Source organism: Mytilus trossulus, chromosome 12 (genome assembly GCF_036588685.1).
Source record: "Mytilus trossulus isolate FHL-02 chromosome 12, PNRI_Mtr1.1.1.hap1, whole genome shotgun sequence".
NCBI classification, from domain to species: domain Eukaryota; kingdom Metazoa; phylum Mollusca; class Bivalvia; order Mytilida; family Mytilidae; genus Mytilus; species Mytilus trossulus.
Genome location: NC_086384.1, coordinates 38,992,758 through 39,012,009, shown reverse-complemented (window position 1 = coordinate 39,012,009; position 19,252 = coordinate 38,992,758). Strand labels below are relative to the sequence as shown.

At 32.4% G+C, this 19,252-nt stretch overlaps 1 protein-coding gene across 1 annotated transcript; it reads right to left on the bottom strand.

Annotated features, from left to right (window-relative positions):
- Positions 1–327: 327 nt before the first annotated feature.
- LOC134693338 (uncharacterized) lies at positions 328–10,602 on the bottom strand. The gene is made up of 6 exons (XM_063554094.1): positions 10,187–10,602; positions 8,600–8,755; positions 7,363–7,486; positions 5,922–6,110; positions 3,553–3,812; positions 328–541 (listed from the first exon to the last, which is right to left on the bottom strand). The coding sequence occupies exons 1-5, from the start codon at positions 10,576–10,578 to the stop codon at positions 3,624–3,626; spliced, it is 1,050 nt and encodes a 349-aa protein (XP_063410164.1). The 5' UTR covers positions 10,579–10,602; the 3' UTR covers positions 328–541; positions 3,553–3,623.
- Between the last annotated feature and the right edge of the window lie 8,650 nt (positions 10,603–19,252).

Sequence of the window (19,252 nt, the reverse complement as noted above, 5' to 3'; positions counted from 1 at the left end):
CAATAGAATAAACAATTCCAGTACCAAAATAAAATAGACCATAAGTGCATAATTTTCATGAAACACCTTCTCATATTTAAACTATTTAGCAACTAGTAAACATGTATCAATTCAAGAAAACCTTGTAGTGTGTATTTACTTTAAATAAAGCCTACTTAAGATTTCTTTTCATTACTTAATGCATAGCCCCTTTAAATTTAAAAAAATAAATAACAGTAGTAAAATAGGATGTATAAAACACAAGTTATCTATATTAAAACATTTTTACTGATAAAAGACTGGCAAAAATGTCAATATCAGTGTACTTGTGTGATCTGTAAAAACCGTGTACAATATATATATAGCCATTAAAATCTTAATTTAAATATATAAAACAAGATGGTATTACTTTCATTTTGACTTTATACAATAGAGTATATTTCTCATTTACAAAATAATACAACGTCTTCATTCGTTTAGTCAATGTATTAGACTATGTACCACAAATCATTCTGTTCCTCAATAGGAGTATGTCTCTCTTCATCTTTAGATATTTTTTGACCTGGAAAATATAAAAAAAAAATGAATTATCATAAATCCAAAACAATAAATGGGAGACCAAAACAATATCATGGCTTCATTTTTTCTTTCTTTTTGATCTAAATAATAAAGGGTCTAGGACAAATTGAAATTGTATGCAAAAGGTCCTCACAATAAATCAATGGTCATGTATAAAGAATAATTGTAAAGAATGGTATGTTTTAGACTTTTGTAATTTATGAAAATGAAAATCTTCTTCTAGAAAAGTCATAGGTTCCAGATCTCTGACCCAAACTCATTTTAACCCCTGAATATTTTAAAATGACATTTTTTCAAATGCCTTTAGTACAGACCCATGGCAAAAAATGAATATAGTTATATGAGGTACCCAAAGTCAGAAGGTGTCAACAAGGTCACTGAATGAATATGTGAGAATACATTAAAGCTTTGTACAGAAAAAAAACATGATTGTTGATTTAATTGAAATTAAGTCATCAAACTAAATTATAAAAAACATTTAGAACAAATTTTGATAATGATTTTTTTTAGATACAGCTTGGTCTAAATCATTTCAGAAAGTATCATGTTAAAAACAAATGCATGTCTAGGGACAAAAAAAAAAAAACATGGATATGCTATAAATTACATCAGAAATTGATTTATCTCCCTTTAAATTGTCAACCAGAAAATTGCCTCATTTTAATGTTGCTTTGGTTTCACTGGCCCATATATATTCATGTATGTGTAATTTAATTTTAACATGCTAGTATTGTTGATGAGAATGTTTTTATGTTTTTACATTTCTTATAATGAGTAAATGATATTTCATTTTACAAATGCAAAATATGATATATTAAGCTGTTAAAAAAAACAACTTGTATAAGTATTGTTTTATAAGAAAAATGTTGTATTGTCTTTCATAACTCTTCTCTATAGGGACGCTCATGTGTTAACTTGTTTTTAATTATGCTGTATAGGTTATATGTTACAAGTTGCATCCATATTATGATTTGATAATTTGGAGAAGTTCTGATAATCTCCCCTTAGATAAAGTCTTTGATTAATTTACTTCAGGAATTTAATCATCTATTGAACTTCAACTGTACCACACTCAAACAGAAATAGAATGAATGTTGCATTTCTATGGCGATTACAAATATGTACAAAAGTAAATATATACAAATACATAATTTGTTTGTTTGGATTTAATTATTACTAGAACACACTTGCAAAATCAGGGGCATATACAGCTTGTGAACTGTTGTAGGATGCTTTTTTGTAAAAGATATTATGTATGGAGAATTTCATAGAAGGTACAAAAAGCCCCTTTCCCTTTTTCCAAAGTACCATATTTGTTTCCTTTCTGTTAAATTCAACTATTTTCATGTTTCTGGCCTCAGACCAAAATTATTCTTTTCCTTTGCTACAATGCATCTTTTGGTAAAAGTCAAATTAAATTGAAAAATTTGCACCGCTTAAAACATGAAATAAATATAACTACTTATATCAAGACCATTATTATAGTCTAATAACATTTGCTTCTAGGGCAATCCATCCATGCGTTTTCTTTTGAGAGCCCTATTAACATGCCAATGGTAGGATATGAATCTTGTATAAATGACTAACATGACTAACACTGACTAAGGCTAACTTGAGTGGTGTTCAGAGGAGTCCTGATCCTGCAATCCTGAGATGCAGAATTTACAGAAATTTTATCCCAAAATCACGAAATCGAAAAATATATTCCCAGATCCAGTAAGGATCAATTCCTAAATGCTGCGCTTAAAAACAGCCAATCCCAACGACCCTAAAAAGGTCCTGCCTCCCTCTAATATCTTTCCTACTTTTATTTTTGCCAAATCACTACCTTCACTTTTAACAATAAATTGTTATGCCCCATTTATGGGCATTATGTTTTCTAGTCTGTGCATCTGTGTGTTTGTCCGTCCATCTGTTCTGCTTCAGGTATAAGGTTTTTGGTTGAGGTAGTTTTTGATGAAGTTGAAGTCCAATCAACTGGAAACTTAGTAAATATAGTGCCAAATGTGGCATCCGTGTATCATGGACATATTCTTGTTTCCACATGTTTTACTTAAATGACCCCTAAAATAGTAAACATTTCAAAGAAAACAGAAGACAGATAGTCTCTTTATATTAAAGAAGTATAATAGTAGTTTACATGTAGATAAACCCGAAAAATAAGGAGGTATAATAGTTGTGGTTCTTGCAATCTAAACACCATGATACAGAGAACGCTCTGATTGGCTAGTTCATTTTTCTCTTTTGTTATCTATCATATGATTGGTTGTACTTGTGCATGTTTCAAATCAGAAGTTTTATCTATGACTAAAATAATCATTATTAATAATGGATGACAAATGTGACTTTGCATATAAAAAAGAAGATGTGGTAGTATTGCCAATCAGACAACTAACCACATGATCCACAAAAGACCAAAATGACACAAACATTAACAACTATAGCATGTATAGGTTACCGTACGGCCTTCAACAATGAGCAAAGCCCATGCATGGTAACTATAAAACACAGAGGCATGATGATTAATTTATTGTGGAAGGAAGAGAAGGGACACACAAAATGAGGCCTTCTCGTTTAATTTTATAGATACTGTAAATTCAGAAATTAATGCATGCCTTTATCATTGTTTATTATTGTGAATCACTTCTAACTAGTTAAAATTGAAATTTTATTAATTTGATTGCTAACATTTTTTTAAGTAAATCACAACTAAAATTAGGATTACAAGTCTTCATCATTACAAACATGATAAACCATGTATACTATTGCATTTTTTTTAACTTTAATAAAAAATTTGCAATTATTTCTGATTTTACAATACTACACGATGACAATTCAGACAGAGAGGTACAGCTGCATACCGTGTACATGAGAATGTCAATCAAACTCACAGATTTTCTTCTACATCTGTGCAGCTACTTCTTACAAAGAAAAGATAGTTATATTGCATGTAAACAAATATAAGTTTATATCTATATATTTAAAAAAAATTACCTGCAAAAGGCTGGCAAAAGACTGGCAAAAAGGGCCACCAAACTGGAAAATGTTCTTGTACATCTGTACGACTACTTTTCACAAAGAAATTCCATTAACTTTCCTATATCTAAGAATGTTTGCACCAGAAGTTTTCTGTCTTCTTTCCTTAGAATATTGTATTGATCACTGTATGTTACAAATGCTTCCTTTTGATGCAAATGTCCACTGCATAAATTGTCATAATACCCATCATCTGCTTTAAAAGCTGTAAGTGTCACCTGAAAAAATAAAATTGCTTTCATTATATAAATTATGTATTTATCATAAAACTAGAGGCTCTAAAGAGCATGTGTCGCTCACCTTGGTCTTTGTGAATATTAAACAGAGGATGCAAATGGATTCATGGCAAAATTGTGTTTTGGTGATGGTGATGTGTTTGTACATCTTACTTTACTGAACATTCTTGCTGCTTACAATTATCTCTATCTATAATGAACTTGGCCCAGTAGTTTCAGTGGAAAATTTTAGTAAAAATTTACAAATTTATAAAAATTGTTAAAAATTGACTATATACATGATATAGGTAAATAACTCCTTAGGCAGTCAATTGACCATTTTGGTCATGTTTGCTTATTCTTAGGTCTTACTTTGCTGTTCACATTTATCTATATCTATAATAATATTCAAGATTATAAAAAAAACTGCAAAATTTCCTTAAAATTACCAATTCAGGGGCAGCAACCAAGCAAGAGGTTGTCCAATCAATCTGTAAATTTCAGTGCTGATAGATCTTGACATAATAAACAATTATACACCGGTAAGATTTGCTCTAAATGCTTTGGTTTTTGAATTATAAGCCCAAAACTGCATTTTACCCCTATGTTCTATCTTTACCTGTGGTGGCCATCTTGGATGGATGTCCAGGTCACCGGACACAAATATTAAACTAGCTATCCCAAAGATGCTTTTGGTCAAGTTTGGATTAATTTGGCCCAGTTGTTTCAAAGGAGAAGATTTTTGTAAAAGATTACTAAGATTTACAAAAATGGTTAAAAATTGACTATAAAGGGCAATAACTTCTAAAGTGGTCAACTGACCATGTCGGTCGTGTTGACTTATTTGTAGATCTTACTTTGCTGAACATTATTGCTGTTTACAGTTCATCCCTATCTATAATAGTATTCAAGATAATAACCAAAAACAGCAAAATTTCTTTAAAATGACCAAATGAGGGACAGCAACCCAACAAAGGGTTGTCCGATTCATCTGAAAATTTCAGGGCAGATAGATCATAACCTGATGAATAATTTTACACCTTGTCAGATTTGCTCTAAATGCTTTGGTTTTAGAGTTATAAGCTAAAAAATGCATTTTACCCCATGTTCTATTTTTAGTTGTGGTGGCCATCTTGGTTGGATAGCTGGGTCACTGGACGCATTTTTTAAACAACATACCCAAAAGACGATTGTGGCCAAGTTTGGATTAATTTAGTTCAGTAGTTTCAGAGGAAAAGATTTTTGTAACAGATTACTAAGATTTATGATTAATGGTTAAAAATTGACTATAAAGGGCAATAACTCCTAAAGGGGTCAACTGACCATTTCGGTCATGTTGACTTATTTGTAAATCTTACTTTGCTGTACATTATTGCTGTTTACAGTTTATCTCTATCTATAAATAATATTCAAGATAATAACCACAAACAGTAAAATTTCCTTAAAGTTACTTATTTAGGGGCAGCAACCCAACAATGGATTGACCGATTTATCTGAAAATTTCAGGGCAGATAGATCTTGACCTGATAAACAATTTAAGCTATTTCAGATTTGCTCTAAATGCTTTGGTTTTTGAGTTATAAGCCAAAAACTGCATTTTACCCCTATGTTCTATTTTTAGCCATGGCGGCCATCTTGGTTGGTTGGCCAAGTCACTGGACACATTTTTTAAACAAGATACCCCAATAATGATTGTGGCCAAGTTTGATTTAATTTGGCCAAGTATTTTCAGAGGAGAAGATTTTTGTACAAGTAAATGACGCCAGATGACGGACGCAAAGTGGTGGGAAAAGCTCACTTGGCCCGGCCCTATGGCAAATATATGACAAGAATTGTACCTGTGAGAGAGCTAATGAGGTCAATTTCCATAAAATTTAATTTTTCCAAGGGACATAACCTTTTAAAAAAAATGTCTATCAGCCACCTTTATATAATTTGTCTGAATTATTGCTGACATTAACTTATTGATAAACATGATAAAGTTTTATAAAAATATGGCAGGAAAAGTAACTGAGAGTGGTTGCAAAAAAAGCAATACAGGACAGACGTACGGACTGTACAGACAGATAGTATTTCTAGGGTGTTCTGAGATGCTCTAAAAGGGTTACTTACTTTTGTTCCTTGTACAAGGAAGCCAAACATTCCATTCTTTCTGAACACAGAATATGGTAATGTACACAAGAACTGTCCTGAATGTTGACCTTTGAGGTTGGATCCAATATGTTGAGCATTTGATCCTCTCGGCATGTTTGCTAGATTTCTTGTGTGGCCACTGTCTTCATCTTGCCTGCATCCCTTAACCTGAAATACAAACCAAAAAAATCATGTGTGAATATGACTAAATATTATCTGGAGGCCTAAGTTTTGTTAATATATGCTATAAAAATTAAACATGTTAAATCAATTTAAGTCAAGGTGTTTGGTACCAACTTAAATAAGTGGAGCTGAATAGTATCTTACTAGTGCATGTAGTGATCACTTAATACTGAATACTGTTACATGCAATGCAGGGCAAGCTCATGTTGATTTGTCACATACATATGTTTTAATGGCATATTTGTCCAATTTCTGTATTGTACCTTCGATATTCGTTCACTTAGATACATGAAATTAACTGAAACTCGAAAATTAATACATTTTATGAAAAATCAACATGAGCTTGCCCTGCATTAGATATAACAGTATTCGTCCATACCAATTTTAAGCAAATTAATTTGTCTTGCAGGCCTCCAGATTTTTTTGAAAATTTGGTGTTCACCCAAAGAACCCGCGGGTTTGGCCACAACATAACAATTTCATGTTTATTTACAATTTACACAGTGTGTATAGTATGTTTAAATGAACATATGTTCTCATAGTTTATGACTTTATTCATTATAGGTTGACAAATACAGGCAAAGTTTAGATGTTTATGAAGTGTCCTATATTTTGACTTTAGTGGAACCTTAATATATAGACAAACTATTCAGATCACTCGACAATCAATTGCATGGGAGGTTCTTATGGACAGTCAATGAGTTGAATAGAACTCTAAGAAACCCATTATTAACTATATTCAGTAATGTAAAATATTATTGTTGTCATGATTGTGACAAAGTCTAATTTTTTCAAGTTTTGTTTCAGCAGATTTTCATTTGGAGGCCTTTTATAGCTAACAACGGCACTATTCCAGTTCACATAAGCAATGTCACCACTAGGACAGTTACTATTTCGCCAAATGCCATCTAATGCGAGATACATTCAGTTTCTGTAGCTGATATAGAGATATTTTCATTTCGAGGCCTTTTATAGCTGACTATGTGGTATGGGCTTTGCTCATGTTGAAGGCTGTACGTTGACCTATAGCTGTTAAAATATATAACTTCTGTGTCATTCTGGTCTATTGTGGAGAGTTTTCTTATTGTCAATCATTCCACATCTTCTTTTTTATATTTAAGAACACTTTTTTCCCATTGATTATTACAAAAGCAGAGGGTTAACGGAAAAGTGAGTTCTGTGGTGTTAACTCTAAAATTAAAGAAAACAGAACCAGAACATACATGTTTTTCTTTACCTGTATTACAGCACAAATCTTGTCGTCCCCAGTTTCTGTGGGATGGCATATGATAGCATCAGGTATGGAAACAAAAGTGTTTCCATTTATTGTCATTGAGTATTTTTCAACACTTGGACTACTTCTGTAAAAAAAAGTATCTACTTTTCGATTCTGATAATTTTATGAAAGCCAGAGAAAAATGAACTGCATCCTTTTCTTTACTGACAATTGTATGAAACTCAATTATAAAGACCTAAAACTAGAGGTTCTAATTAAAGAGCCTGTGTCATTCATCTTGGTATATTTGCAAGCAGCATATTAAACAAAGGACACAAATTATAGATGAGAATATAATTCATAGTAAAATTGTGTTTTGGTAATGATGTGTTTGTCAATCTTACTTTACTGAACATTCTGGCTGTTTACAATTTTCTCTATCTATAATGAACTTGGATCAGAAGTTTCAAAGGAAAACATTTTGTAAAATTTAAGAAAAATTTACATAATTTACAGGGAAAAAAATAACTGTAAGGAACAAATTTACCCCATGTCAGATTTGCTCTAAAGGCTTTGGTTTCAGAGATAAGCCAAAATCTACAGTTTACCCCTATGGTCTGTTGTTAGCCATGGCGGCCATCTTGGTTGGTTGGCCAGGTCATGGGACATATTTTTTAAACTAGTTATTCCAATGATGATTGTGGCAAAGTGTTTGGTTACATTCGGCCTTTTAGTTTTAGAGGAGAAGATTTTTGTAAAAAGTTTACCGATGCAGGATTCTTCGTGCCAGGTGAGCTAAAAAATAAATCTTTTTTCTTTACTGATAATTTTATGATCCTGAATGACGCCATGCAAAGAAGAAAAAAAACATACTTGAATCTTTGCAGGGTTTTCTTTCAAAAAAAATAATATATGTATAATTTTTACCGATTTTTCATTGAGTGTCATGACAGATACATTTTGTACATCTATTTTTGTCTAGATTCTCTACCGCAATCAATATAATTATTGTCTTAAAAAATTATGATTTTATACCTGAGATAAAAAGTTATAGCATTCAGATTTTTAGTGAGAATTTGCAAACACAAATTAATTATACGTCAAGTAAAATGTCTGAGAAAATTAAGGGGAGATTATTCAAACATTATAATTAACTTATATAAGTCTGTTTTATTAACTTCTTCAGGTAAATAAAGATTACTTGTACAAGTAGTACCCATGACTGCATGTATTAACAAAAATATACATTTGTACTTACACAATATTTAAGCCAAATGTTCTAGCAAAAGTAACAAAGAGTTGCTGAAACATTCCTTCTGACAATGCTTGTGATGTCTTTCCTTTTACTCTTCGGTGCATGTATAACAGCTGCCACACAAAAGTATTCAGACTTGTAGACAATTCTCTACAAATTCTATAAAATAGCCAACATAAATAATTCATTTCATTTTAGTATTAGGTGTAAATTGTACATCTATATGTTAGTAAATGATAATTAACAAGATATGGATCAACAAACATGACTCACATAAAACTACATGCATGATTGACACACATAAAACTACATGCATGATTGACATATATACTATACATGTATATTCAATTTTTAAAATGAACATTTGGTTCATCATGTTCATGTCAATAAACAATTTTTAGCACATGGACTATACATGTAGTCATGATAAATAAGATAATTGTATACTTTTTTTCACATGTTTCAATTACCATGATTAACAACATTTACAAAGTTCATGAGCAATATACAAAGAGTGAGTTATTTTCTAATACATTTTTTAAATATAAATCCAGAAATGTGCCTAAAAAATCAATGAAAATACTTACGTTCTTTTCATTTACCTAATGATGTTTGCTTCATTTGCAATGTTATAATTATTTTGCTGACATCATGGACATGAATCTGAACTTGTTTTTTTTTTTAAATTCCCCATTGATTGTTGAAAAATCAAGAAATCAAGGTACATGTAAGTACTGGTATATTCTTAGACTTATATATTATGCTTATAATCATGCTTATGGTTATTTGCTGGTGAGAAAAATTTTGGTCATCATAATTATGTACATTGCGGCCGACTGGGTTTTGCTCGTTGTCAAAGGCCCTATGTTGACCTTTAGTTGTTGACTTCTATGTCATTTGGTCTCTTGTGATTAGAGTTGTCTCATTGGCAATTATACCACATCTTTTTTTTTAAAGTTATGCAAAATTTACCTTGCACAAGAATCATGAAAATGCACAATGTTGTACATCATGTACATGTATTTGTGTACATGTTATTGTACATTGTCATTACATGTACATGTACAATGTACAGTATGTATGTATAAAAGCATAATACCCCATTGTACACACAATGACACAGTGACATGTAACTCCAAATGTTTTAACATGAAAGATATGTATGTATTTATTAACCCTTGGCTTTCAATGTTTATGTTTTTACTTCTAATGTTCCTCATAAATTTTAATCTTGTTAACATACACACTGTATATATACACTGCTTATGAAGCCCCGCCATCAATCAATCATTTCTTCTTCTTCTTCTTCTTCTTTTGTTACAGAAAACCATCAACGTACTGATGTTTACTTTCGGGCGCATGCCTGGTTAATGTTTTCAAAATAAATTTATGTAAACAATTTTTGTCAAAACATAAATTAACAAATATTTCTTGTTCAAAGTTGTTGTTTTTGGTCACATATTTTCGTATTTCATTACTGTACAGGAATTTGTTCTGTGTGTATGTCTATGATAACTGTATAACCTAATTGTCATGGGCAACACCAATTTGATAACAAGGGAGTATAAAGAATTTAATAATCTGTATTACCTTTCTCTTGCAAAGCGTTGACATCTATCAGAAATTGCTACAAAGTTATCAATCCAATTAGATTTCCCAATCTCCTTTATTTTCATGATTTCACTTATAGAAATATCGTCTATGTGATGACAGTCAATGTCAAAAACATCCAGAACTGCATGTTGAAAACACTCTTTTTTCTCTTCATCTTCTTCGCTTCGAAACCAAAATAAATTTACAACTTCAGAACGGATTGTCTCTTCAACAAAATGTAAAACACCCTTTGAGAAAACTTTGCTTATAGATTCTGGTGCACACGTGTCAAATTTTATTCCAATATTTGATAGTACCACCTCTGTCCATTCTGATGTGTTTGTCCTGATTGTGTCAAAGACACTAGTACTGTCAGTGTCGTTGGACATCCCGGGAAAAAATCTGCAGGTGAATAAAAGTAATGGGGAACGAAATCAATATAATGTTCGTATGTTTTGTTTATCTCTCCGTAAACTAGGAGAACCATCTCACGGAGGGAAAAGTGAGAAATTCTCTGTTGGTAATGAATGAAGGGAAAAAGTCACACTATATGTTTTGTATGAAAACTGGCACATATGCATACTTTTTTTTTATATAGGGGGAAATCCATCTTCGTTTTGTATGAAAATGGTATTGATCGCATATAAATATATATATATATAACATCTTCATGCCTTATATATCATGTACTGTAGTACGCCGCTAGATTAAAACTGACGTGGAAAGGTAACATATGCCCACCGAAAGCTCTTTTTTTGAGAGCCCAGGTGGTCGTGTGGTCTAGCGGGACGGCTGCAGTGCAGGCGATTTGGTGTCACGATATCACAGTAGCATGGGTTCGAATCCCGGCGAGGGAAGAACCAAAAATTTGCGAAAGCAAATTTACAGATCTAACATTGTTGGGTTGATGTTTAGACGAGTTGTATATATATATATATATAGGGGGGAAAATCGTAATACTTATTTTGTTTGGAAATTGGCAATAATTTTGATTGGTTTCACATTTGTAATTTGTAGGGCCCTTTGTAGCTTCAATTTGTTGTTCGGTGACGTGAGTCAACATGGTCAAGGCTCCGTGTTGCCTGTCTCACGGTCTGTCCGTCCGTCCTTCCGTCTGTCCGGCGACCACATGTCGCACCGTAAATGACAGCAACTTTCTGGGTAAAATTTCATGAAAATTAACATAGTTGTTTCTTTTGATGGTCAAACGATCTGTATACTTTGTGGTGAAAATAGGATTCAAACTTTTTGAATTACATGACTTTTTAACTAAAACAGGTGTGTGTTTTTCTCACATGCGTATTGCTTTAAACTTTACACACTTCTTAGTTATATTAATCTGAAGATCTGTATATTTTTTGGTGATGAATCAAAATTTTATTTAAGAATTATTGAGTTGTTGTAAAAAAAAAAAGAAGGTTTTTTTCACATGTTGCACCGTATCTCAAATACGTACGTACCATTAATGATTATTGCTTAAAATTTACACACTTCTTAATTATATTAATCTTAAGATCTGTATATTTTCTGATGATGATTCAAAATTTTAGCTTAGAGTTATTGAGTTTAAAAAAAGGGGGGAGGGGTTCACATGTCGCGCAGTATCACATAAACCATTACAGATTATTGCATAAAACTTCTCACACAAGACGGAGGGCGTAGAATGCGCTCATGGCACAGCTATTTATCAAAGTTAGGATAATCCTTCAATTTAGTGTTAAACAAACGAATTATCCCCACAAAAAACATGCATGCAACTTTGACGCATTGAACTTTACTAATTTGTTATCTCGTTTATAGTTTAAAAAAAACACGTAAAAATACGACGATTTACAGCCTACAGTTGTTCACGGTGATGTTACGTTTGTTTTAACATTTTGTGGCATTTTTTCACCTACATTTAATTTCTCACTTTAAGTTTTGATGATGCATACCGTAAAAACGAAGTTGGTGTCCCTAGCATTATTATTTTACATCATCAAAGCGAAAATTTATGTATCAACAAGAAACATCTATGAATTGGAATTAATGAATTCCGTGATAGAAGGTTGCAGCTCACAAGGAATCTACTTAGTCTAAGAGTTCCAAGTGCATGAAGAAAGGCAAATTGTCCATTTGTAAGTTTAGCGGACACCATCACGAGTTGAATGACCGATATGGAATATCCGTTTCACAAATGAAGCTGATAAATTATTCCATGTATATAAAATATAACATGTATAAAATTTCTCTTTTCTACTTGAAATATCAATGCTTTAGTGCTTAAAAGTTCTGATAGAGGGAACACATTGTTTGAAATTTTTTCGTCGTTCAGTATTTTTGTAATTTTACCTTTTAAATTGAGGCCACTTGAACGATACATTTTGAATTCAAAATGTTTGAAACAATAATTGTCGTTAGCAGTGTCCAGTATTAATAAATATTATGTACATTGGCATCATTTGGTTCCAACCTTACTACGACTATGTCAGTTTATTTTCGATTAATGAGTTTGACTGTTCCTCTGGTATCTTTCGCCCCTCTTTTAGACATATATTGATCGACGCCTACCTTGAAAAACTGCGCATTATCCTTTATCCGCCTTTACGTCAGTTACCAGACTCATCCTCTGCGTGAATCCATATATGTGCTGACAATGCAGAAGTTGTTTTAATATTAATGCAATAGTATTTCACATCAACACACTAATAACTTTTGTACTTGTCCATATTACTTGTCGGGAGGGTTACTTTAACAGAAGGAACTGAATTGACTGCAAAACCATTGTTTGAACGTTACTGAATGTCCCGAAGTGGATAAGTCTAACAATGTGGCTGAAAAACTGAGCGTGATTTTTTTTTATTATTGTTAAGAATTTTCAGAGGATTTTCTTATCAAACTGACCGATTGAAAAAATGGATTTTATTATTAGTTTTTTTGGCTAGAAGTCAGTCGAAAAAGTACCAATCCTATTATGATTTTACTCATAGAGGTAGATGGCTAATACGAACCTACATATAAAGTAAACAAGATTGCATACGATGAAATGTCTCGCCATTTCAAAACTTATCATTGAACATGTTTTTACAACAACTAACACATAGACAACTTTACATGATCCAAGAAAATGAGGTTAATGTCATATAAATCAAACAAGAAATACATGTTGAATACAATAAAAAAAAGTTGACCTATTGCTTATATTGGTAAGAAACAGACTTAACCACGAAAACTAAACATTGACCATGGAAATGAGGTCAAGGCAAGATGAACCGTGCCAGATAGACATGTAAAGCTTACAATTCTTCCATACAAGAAATAGTGTTCACCTATTGCTTATTGTTTAAGAAAAACAGGTAAAAACTCAAAAACTTAACACTGGACAATGAACCGTGAAATGAGTTCAAGGTCAAATAAAACCTGCCAGACTAACATGTACATCATCAAATATTTCCATGCACCAAATATAGTTGACCTATTGCATTTAGAATTTGGAAAAAAAAAATAATACTCAGAAACTTAACATTCACCACTGATCCATAAAAATGTGATCAATGACATCTGCCAGCTAGACATATTCACCTTACAACCATTTCATACACCGAAAATAAAAGATCTATTGTATACAGTATAAGAAAAACAGAACAAATTTCATTTTAATGAAATGAGTTCGAGGTCAACTGAAAACTGTTTAACGGGCATTAGGACCTTGGAAAGTCGTATGTATGAGACCAAAAACATCATATGCAGTAGCATCACCACTACATCTATCCTTTAAATAATCAGCTTTATGGTGTATTTTGTTAAAACAAAAGTGCACACGCTGAAATGTCTCGCCTTCTTAAACCAATCGTTGATATGTTGATAGTCCTAAATATATAGCTTTATTACAAGTCACATAAACTTAACCAAGAAAAATAAAAAGTGAACAATGAACTATGAAAATGAGGTCAAGGTCAGATAAACCATGCCAGGCAGGAATGCACAGCTAACAATTATTCCATACAACAAATCTAGTTGACCTATTACTTATAGTTTTAAGAAAAAAACAGACCAAAACACAACAAGAGTGCACACACTGAAATGTCTCGCCTTCTTTAATAATCATTGATATTATGTTGATACATTTTGTAGTTCTAAGAATAAAGCTTTATTACAACTGTCACATAAACTAAACATTAACCAAGATAGCTAAACAAAGACCAATGAACCATGAAAATGATGTCAAGGTCAGATGAACCATGCAAGGCAGACATGTACAGCTAACAATGCTTCCATACAACAAATATAGTTGACCTATTACTTATAGTTTAAGAAAAATAGACAAAACACAAAAACTTACCACTGTGCAATGAACCGTGAAATTGAGGTCAAGGTCAAATAAAACCTGCGGGACTGACATATAGATCATAATATATTTCCATACACCAAATATAGTTGACCTTTGGCATATAATATCAGATAAAAAGACCAAAACTTAAAAACTTAACTTTGACCACTGAACCATGAAAATGAGGTCGAGGTCAGATGACATCTGACCGCTAGACATGTACACCTTACAATTATTCCATGCAACAAATATAGTAGACCTATTGCATAAAGTATACGAAAAACAGACCAAAACATAAAAACTTAACTATAACCACTGAACCATGAAAATGAGGTCAAGGTCAGATGACACATACCAGTTGGACATGTACACATTACAGTCCTTCCATACACCAAATATACTAGCCCTATTGCTTATAGTATCTGAGATATGGACTTGACCACCAAAACTTAACGTTGTTCATGCACTGATCCATGAAATGAGGTCGAGGTCAAGTAAAAACTGTCTGCCGGGCACGAGGACCTTGCAAGGTACGCACATACCAAATATAGTTATTCTATTACTTATAATAAGAGAGAATTCAACATTACAAAAATTCTGAACTTTTTTTTTAAAATGGTCACTGAACCATGAAAATGAGGTCAAGGACATTGGACATGTGACTGACGGAAACTTCGTAACATGAGCCATCTATATACAAAGTATGAAGCATCCAGGTCTCCCCCTTCTAAAATATAAACCTTTTAAGAAGTGAGCTAACACCGCCGCCGCCGGATCACTATCCCTATGTCGAGCTTTCTGCAGGCTCGACAAAAAACTTAACCCTGAGCAATGTACCGTAAAAATGAGTCCAAGGTCAATTAAAACCTGTGCGACTGACAAATAGATCATAAAATTTTTCCATACACCAAATATAGTTGACCTATTGCAATTAGTATTAGAAAGAAATTTTTAAACATAATAATAAAGTACTAACACCACATACAACTGTTTTATCCATGTTTTTATCATAAAAAGTGGTACATTTAGAAAATGGTTATATTGTTGCCTTTGGCAGAATAAATAGTACTGTTTTTCCTGTATAAAGAATGCTTTTAAACTTTATGAATTTACACACAATGTGGGATTGGATTGGAACTCATTTCTATCTTTTATATAATATATACATGTTGTCCCCCAATTACACAAATTATCTTTCCCTTTTTCTCAAATGTGAACGAAAAAGACTTATCCCAGGGTTTGTACTAACATGCATTGATTAACACGGCGAGTGTCACATAGTGGAGCATAATCTGCTAACCCTTCCGGAGCACCAGGGATCATCTACGGCTTTTGTGGTGTTAGTGCTGCTCAGTCTTTAGTTTTCTATGTTATATTTTGTGAACTTTTTGTCTTTTCGTTTTTTGTTTTCTGCAATGAAAGTCACATTCGCAGTTGATTATACTGTAATAATCTTTAAATTGTGTATATTGAGTTTGAATATTTCTTCGCCTCTTTTTAACGAAACTCCGTAAAATTTTTGTTGAAAAGTGTATTATATACAAATTAAAATTATTAAAACTAAAGTTGGAACCTATAAAAACACTCATATTTAAATGATACAAAAGATATAAAAAAGATCCTGTAAATTGCATGTTTCTCAAATCTCTTCATCGTGTTTCAGAATGTCCTAAAGCAAAACTCCTCTGAATTGTTTCTCTTGCATGACCAGTTATTTGTTCCACAAGGACCTTCGCGAACTTTAACCTGAATAATCCAGTCATTATATTACGATCACTAAAATCACTCCATTAACGAGAAAAGAAGTGGATATAGAGGGCGCTGAATTATTCAAGTTACGCGAACACAAAATACAACAAAATTGGATCTTCATAGTATAAAATTGCGAATCATTCAATTCAATAATGTTCTAATTGTTTTTCTTTATTTTTCGCTTGTTGTACCCAATTGTGTGCGATTACAAAAAAACTTTGGTTTCGTCTTCTTTTTCTTTTTATAAAATTAAAATCAAATAATAATGTCCGTGGGACACAGATGATGTGCCCGCTTGATTAGACCTAACCAAAGAACGGTAAAAGTGACGCCATGCACTCACATTGCAATCTGATCTAAGTGTTGTGGTAATAAGCATTGTGTAGAGAACGGAAACCAATTTTTCGACGTATGGGCGGACGGGCGGACGTACGTATCAGCATACGTACGGACGAATAGAGGTACCCTTAATGCTCCCTGCGAGGATGGATGATGAGGGCATTCTTACTTAGATTACATTTGTGGTGAACATTGCTGACATAACTGTAATGTTTGCCACTTGACTAATTAAAATCCTTCAAATCACCTGATTATGTTACGCTTTCCCCAAAAATGGAATTTAAACAGTGCTCAATATTTAATGGATCGTCCTGAACATGCAGCAAAAATTTGCCACTGAACGTTTTAGCAACCAACAATCAATCAATTAATGTTTAATCCAAATCATTAAAACTAAAGACTGCAATTACACAAACCACACTTAAAACTTGGGTTATTTAGGAAAGATATGCATATTATAACCAAAACCTATGCTCCACATGTGGCACCCGTCGTGTTGCGCATGTAAGTACAAACAGTTGATATGTCTGAATGGGTAGTTCACATTCGGGGAAAGGAAACGGAATTGTAGATACGAAAATTGAAACATATTCGTAATCATCTATGAAACATATACTTCGCGAAACATGATTATCATTTGATATAACAGCTAGTAACATTAACAATACAAAAGTCATTTTATCAGATGCGCAATAAGTGTCTCTTCAGTAATGCAAGTGGCCCAAATATGTTAACTGATTCCAAAAACTAATACCAAAGTTGAAACGCTGAAATCGGTCAAATGGTTGACTTGTAGGATTGTGAAATACGAACCTGACTGAATGGCCTCCGAAGAATTACCGAAAACTGAGTGATGCGCCTGATCACTCAACGAACGAATACTCTGAATGACAAGACTACTCTGGGACAGAATTTCTGGTATGTTTAACTAACTCTTGAGACTTTCGAGCACGCGATGTACAATTTAATAATTCAGCATGACACACTTTTATTTCCGAAATACTGTTTTCAGTGTAAAGTCTTATCTTATTTATTAAAAGTACAAACATGTATGTGCCTGGTGTTCATATGATGAAATCATAATCTTTCAGTCAGTTTAATTGAAGTCTGGAGCTGGCATGTCAGTTAACTGCTAGTAGTCTGTTGTTATTTATGTATTATTGTCATTTTGTTTATTTTCTTTGGTTACATCTTCTGACATCAGACTTGGACTTCTCTTGAACTGAATTTTAATGTGCGTATTGTTATGCGTTTACCTTTCTACATTGGCTAAAGGTATAGGGGGAGGGTTGAGATCTCACAAACTTGTTTAACCCCGCCGCATTTTTGTGCCTGTCCCAAGTCAGGAGCCTTTGGCCTTTGTTAGTCTTGTATTATTTTAATTTTAGTTTCTTGTGTACAATTTGGAAATTAGTATGGCATTCATTATCACTGAACTAGTATATATTTGTTTAGGGGCCAGCTGAAGGACGCCTCCGGGTACAGGAATTTCTCGCTACATTGACCTGTTGGTGACCTTCTGCTGTTGTTTTTTTTCTACGTTCGGGTTGTTGTATCTTTGACACATTCCCCATTTCCATTCTCAACTTTATGTATACACTGATGTTAAATGGTTGTCGTTTGTTGATGTGGTTTATAAATGTTTCTCGTTTCTTGTTTTTTTTTATATATATTATACCGTTGGTTCTCCCATTTGAATAGTTTTACACGATTAACTGTTTGGGGCCCTTTATCGCTTGCTGGCAGAGATGGGTCCGATTACTTTCAATGTAATTGATTAAATTACAATTACTTTGTCATGTGTACGATTAAACTAAATTAATGATTACATCATTTCTGAAAGTGTCTGATAAAATGAATGATTACATTGGCAAATTAATCATGATTACATCTGATTACAATGAATTAAAAAGAAAACATTTTGCATGATGTCAATGAATATATAATATATAACTACAGCATTTTTTAGAAAGTATTGTGTTTCCTTATTATTAAATGATAACTTCAAACTTCATCTATTTAATAAACATCAAAAGTTCACTTCATACATACATGAACATTGTGTCACTGGTTATGTCGACCCATTTTAACTTTATCATCATTATTAAATCTCTGAACTATTTTGACTTCAATTGAATATAGCTTTTTAAAAAGTGTTTGCTGTTTGTCTTCTGACATATTATAAACTGTATTGTTTTTTGTTTTAAGGTGCAGTTTATGGGAGTTAAAATATGGATGAAATAAAGTGACCAGTGTAATCAAATAGTAAACAATATACAAGTACTACTAAAAATCATTGCATTTTACATGTTCAGTCTAAATACATACAAAAATTTGCTTATTTTAAACAAGATATTTGTCCTACTTTTAATAAATTTTGTGCTTATTAGTATATAATCACAAGTCTGATTTATCTTTTACCATACATATTGTCCTACAGCTATAGTCAGTTGGTAATTGCAATACAAAACAATCCTTAATTGGTTTCCTACCTGTCAATTCAAAGTTGACAAAATCACAACATTAACAAAAGATTATAATTAAGGGTTAAAAGAAAAGTATTACTTGAATATAACAGTTATCAGCAAATATATATGTATAGCAGAAATAGCAGCAACATCGCTTAGACCAGATATAGTCATTTGGTCACAGGGAACTAGGCA

Excerpts from the sequence above, each read along its gene's own strand:
- LOC134693338 (XM_063554094.1), bottom strand. The coding sequence starts at position 10,578 with ATGTCCAACGACACTGACAGTACTAGTGTCTTTGACACAATCAGGACA. Across the intron at positions 8,756-10,186 it reads CAACGCTTTGCAAGAGAAAG|AATTTGTAGAGAATTGTCTA; the intron begins GTAATACAGATT and ends GCTATTTTATAG. Across the intron at positions 3,813-5,921 it reads TCCTTGTACAAGGAACAAAA|GTGACACTTACAGCTTTTAA; the intron begins GTAAGTAACCCT and ends TTATTTTTTCAG.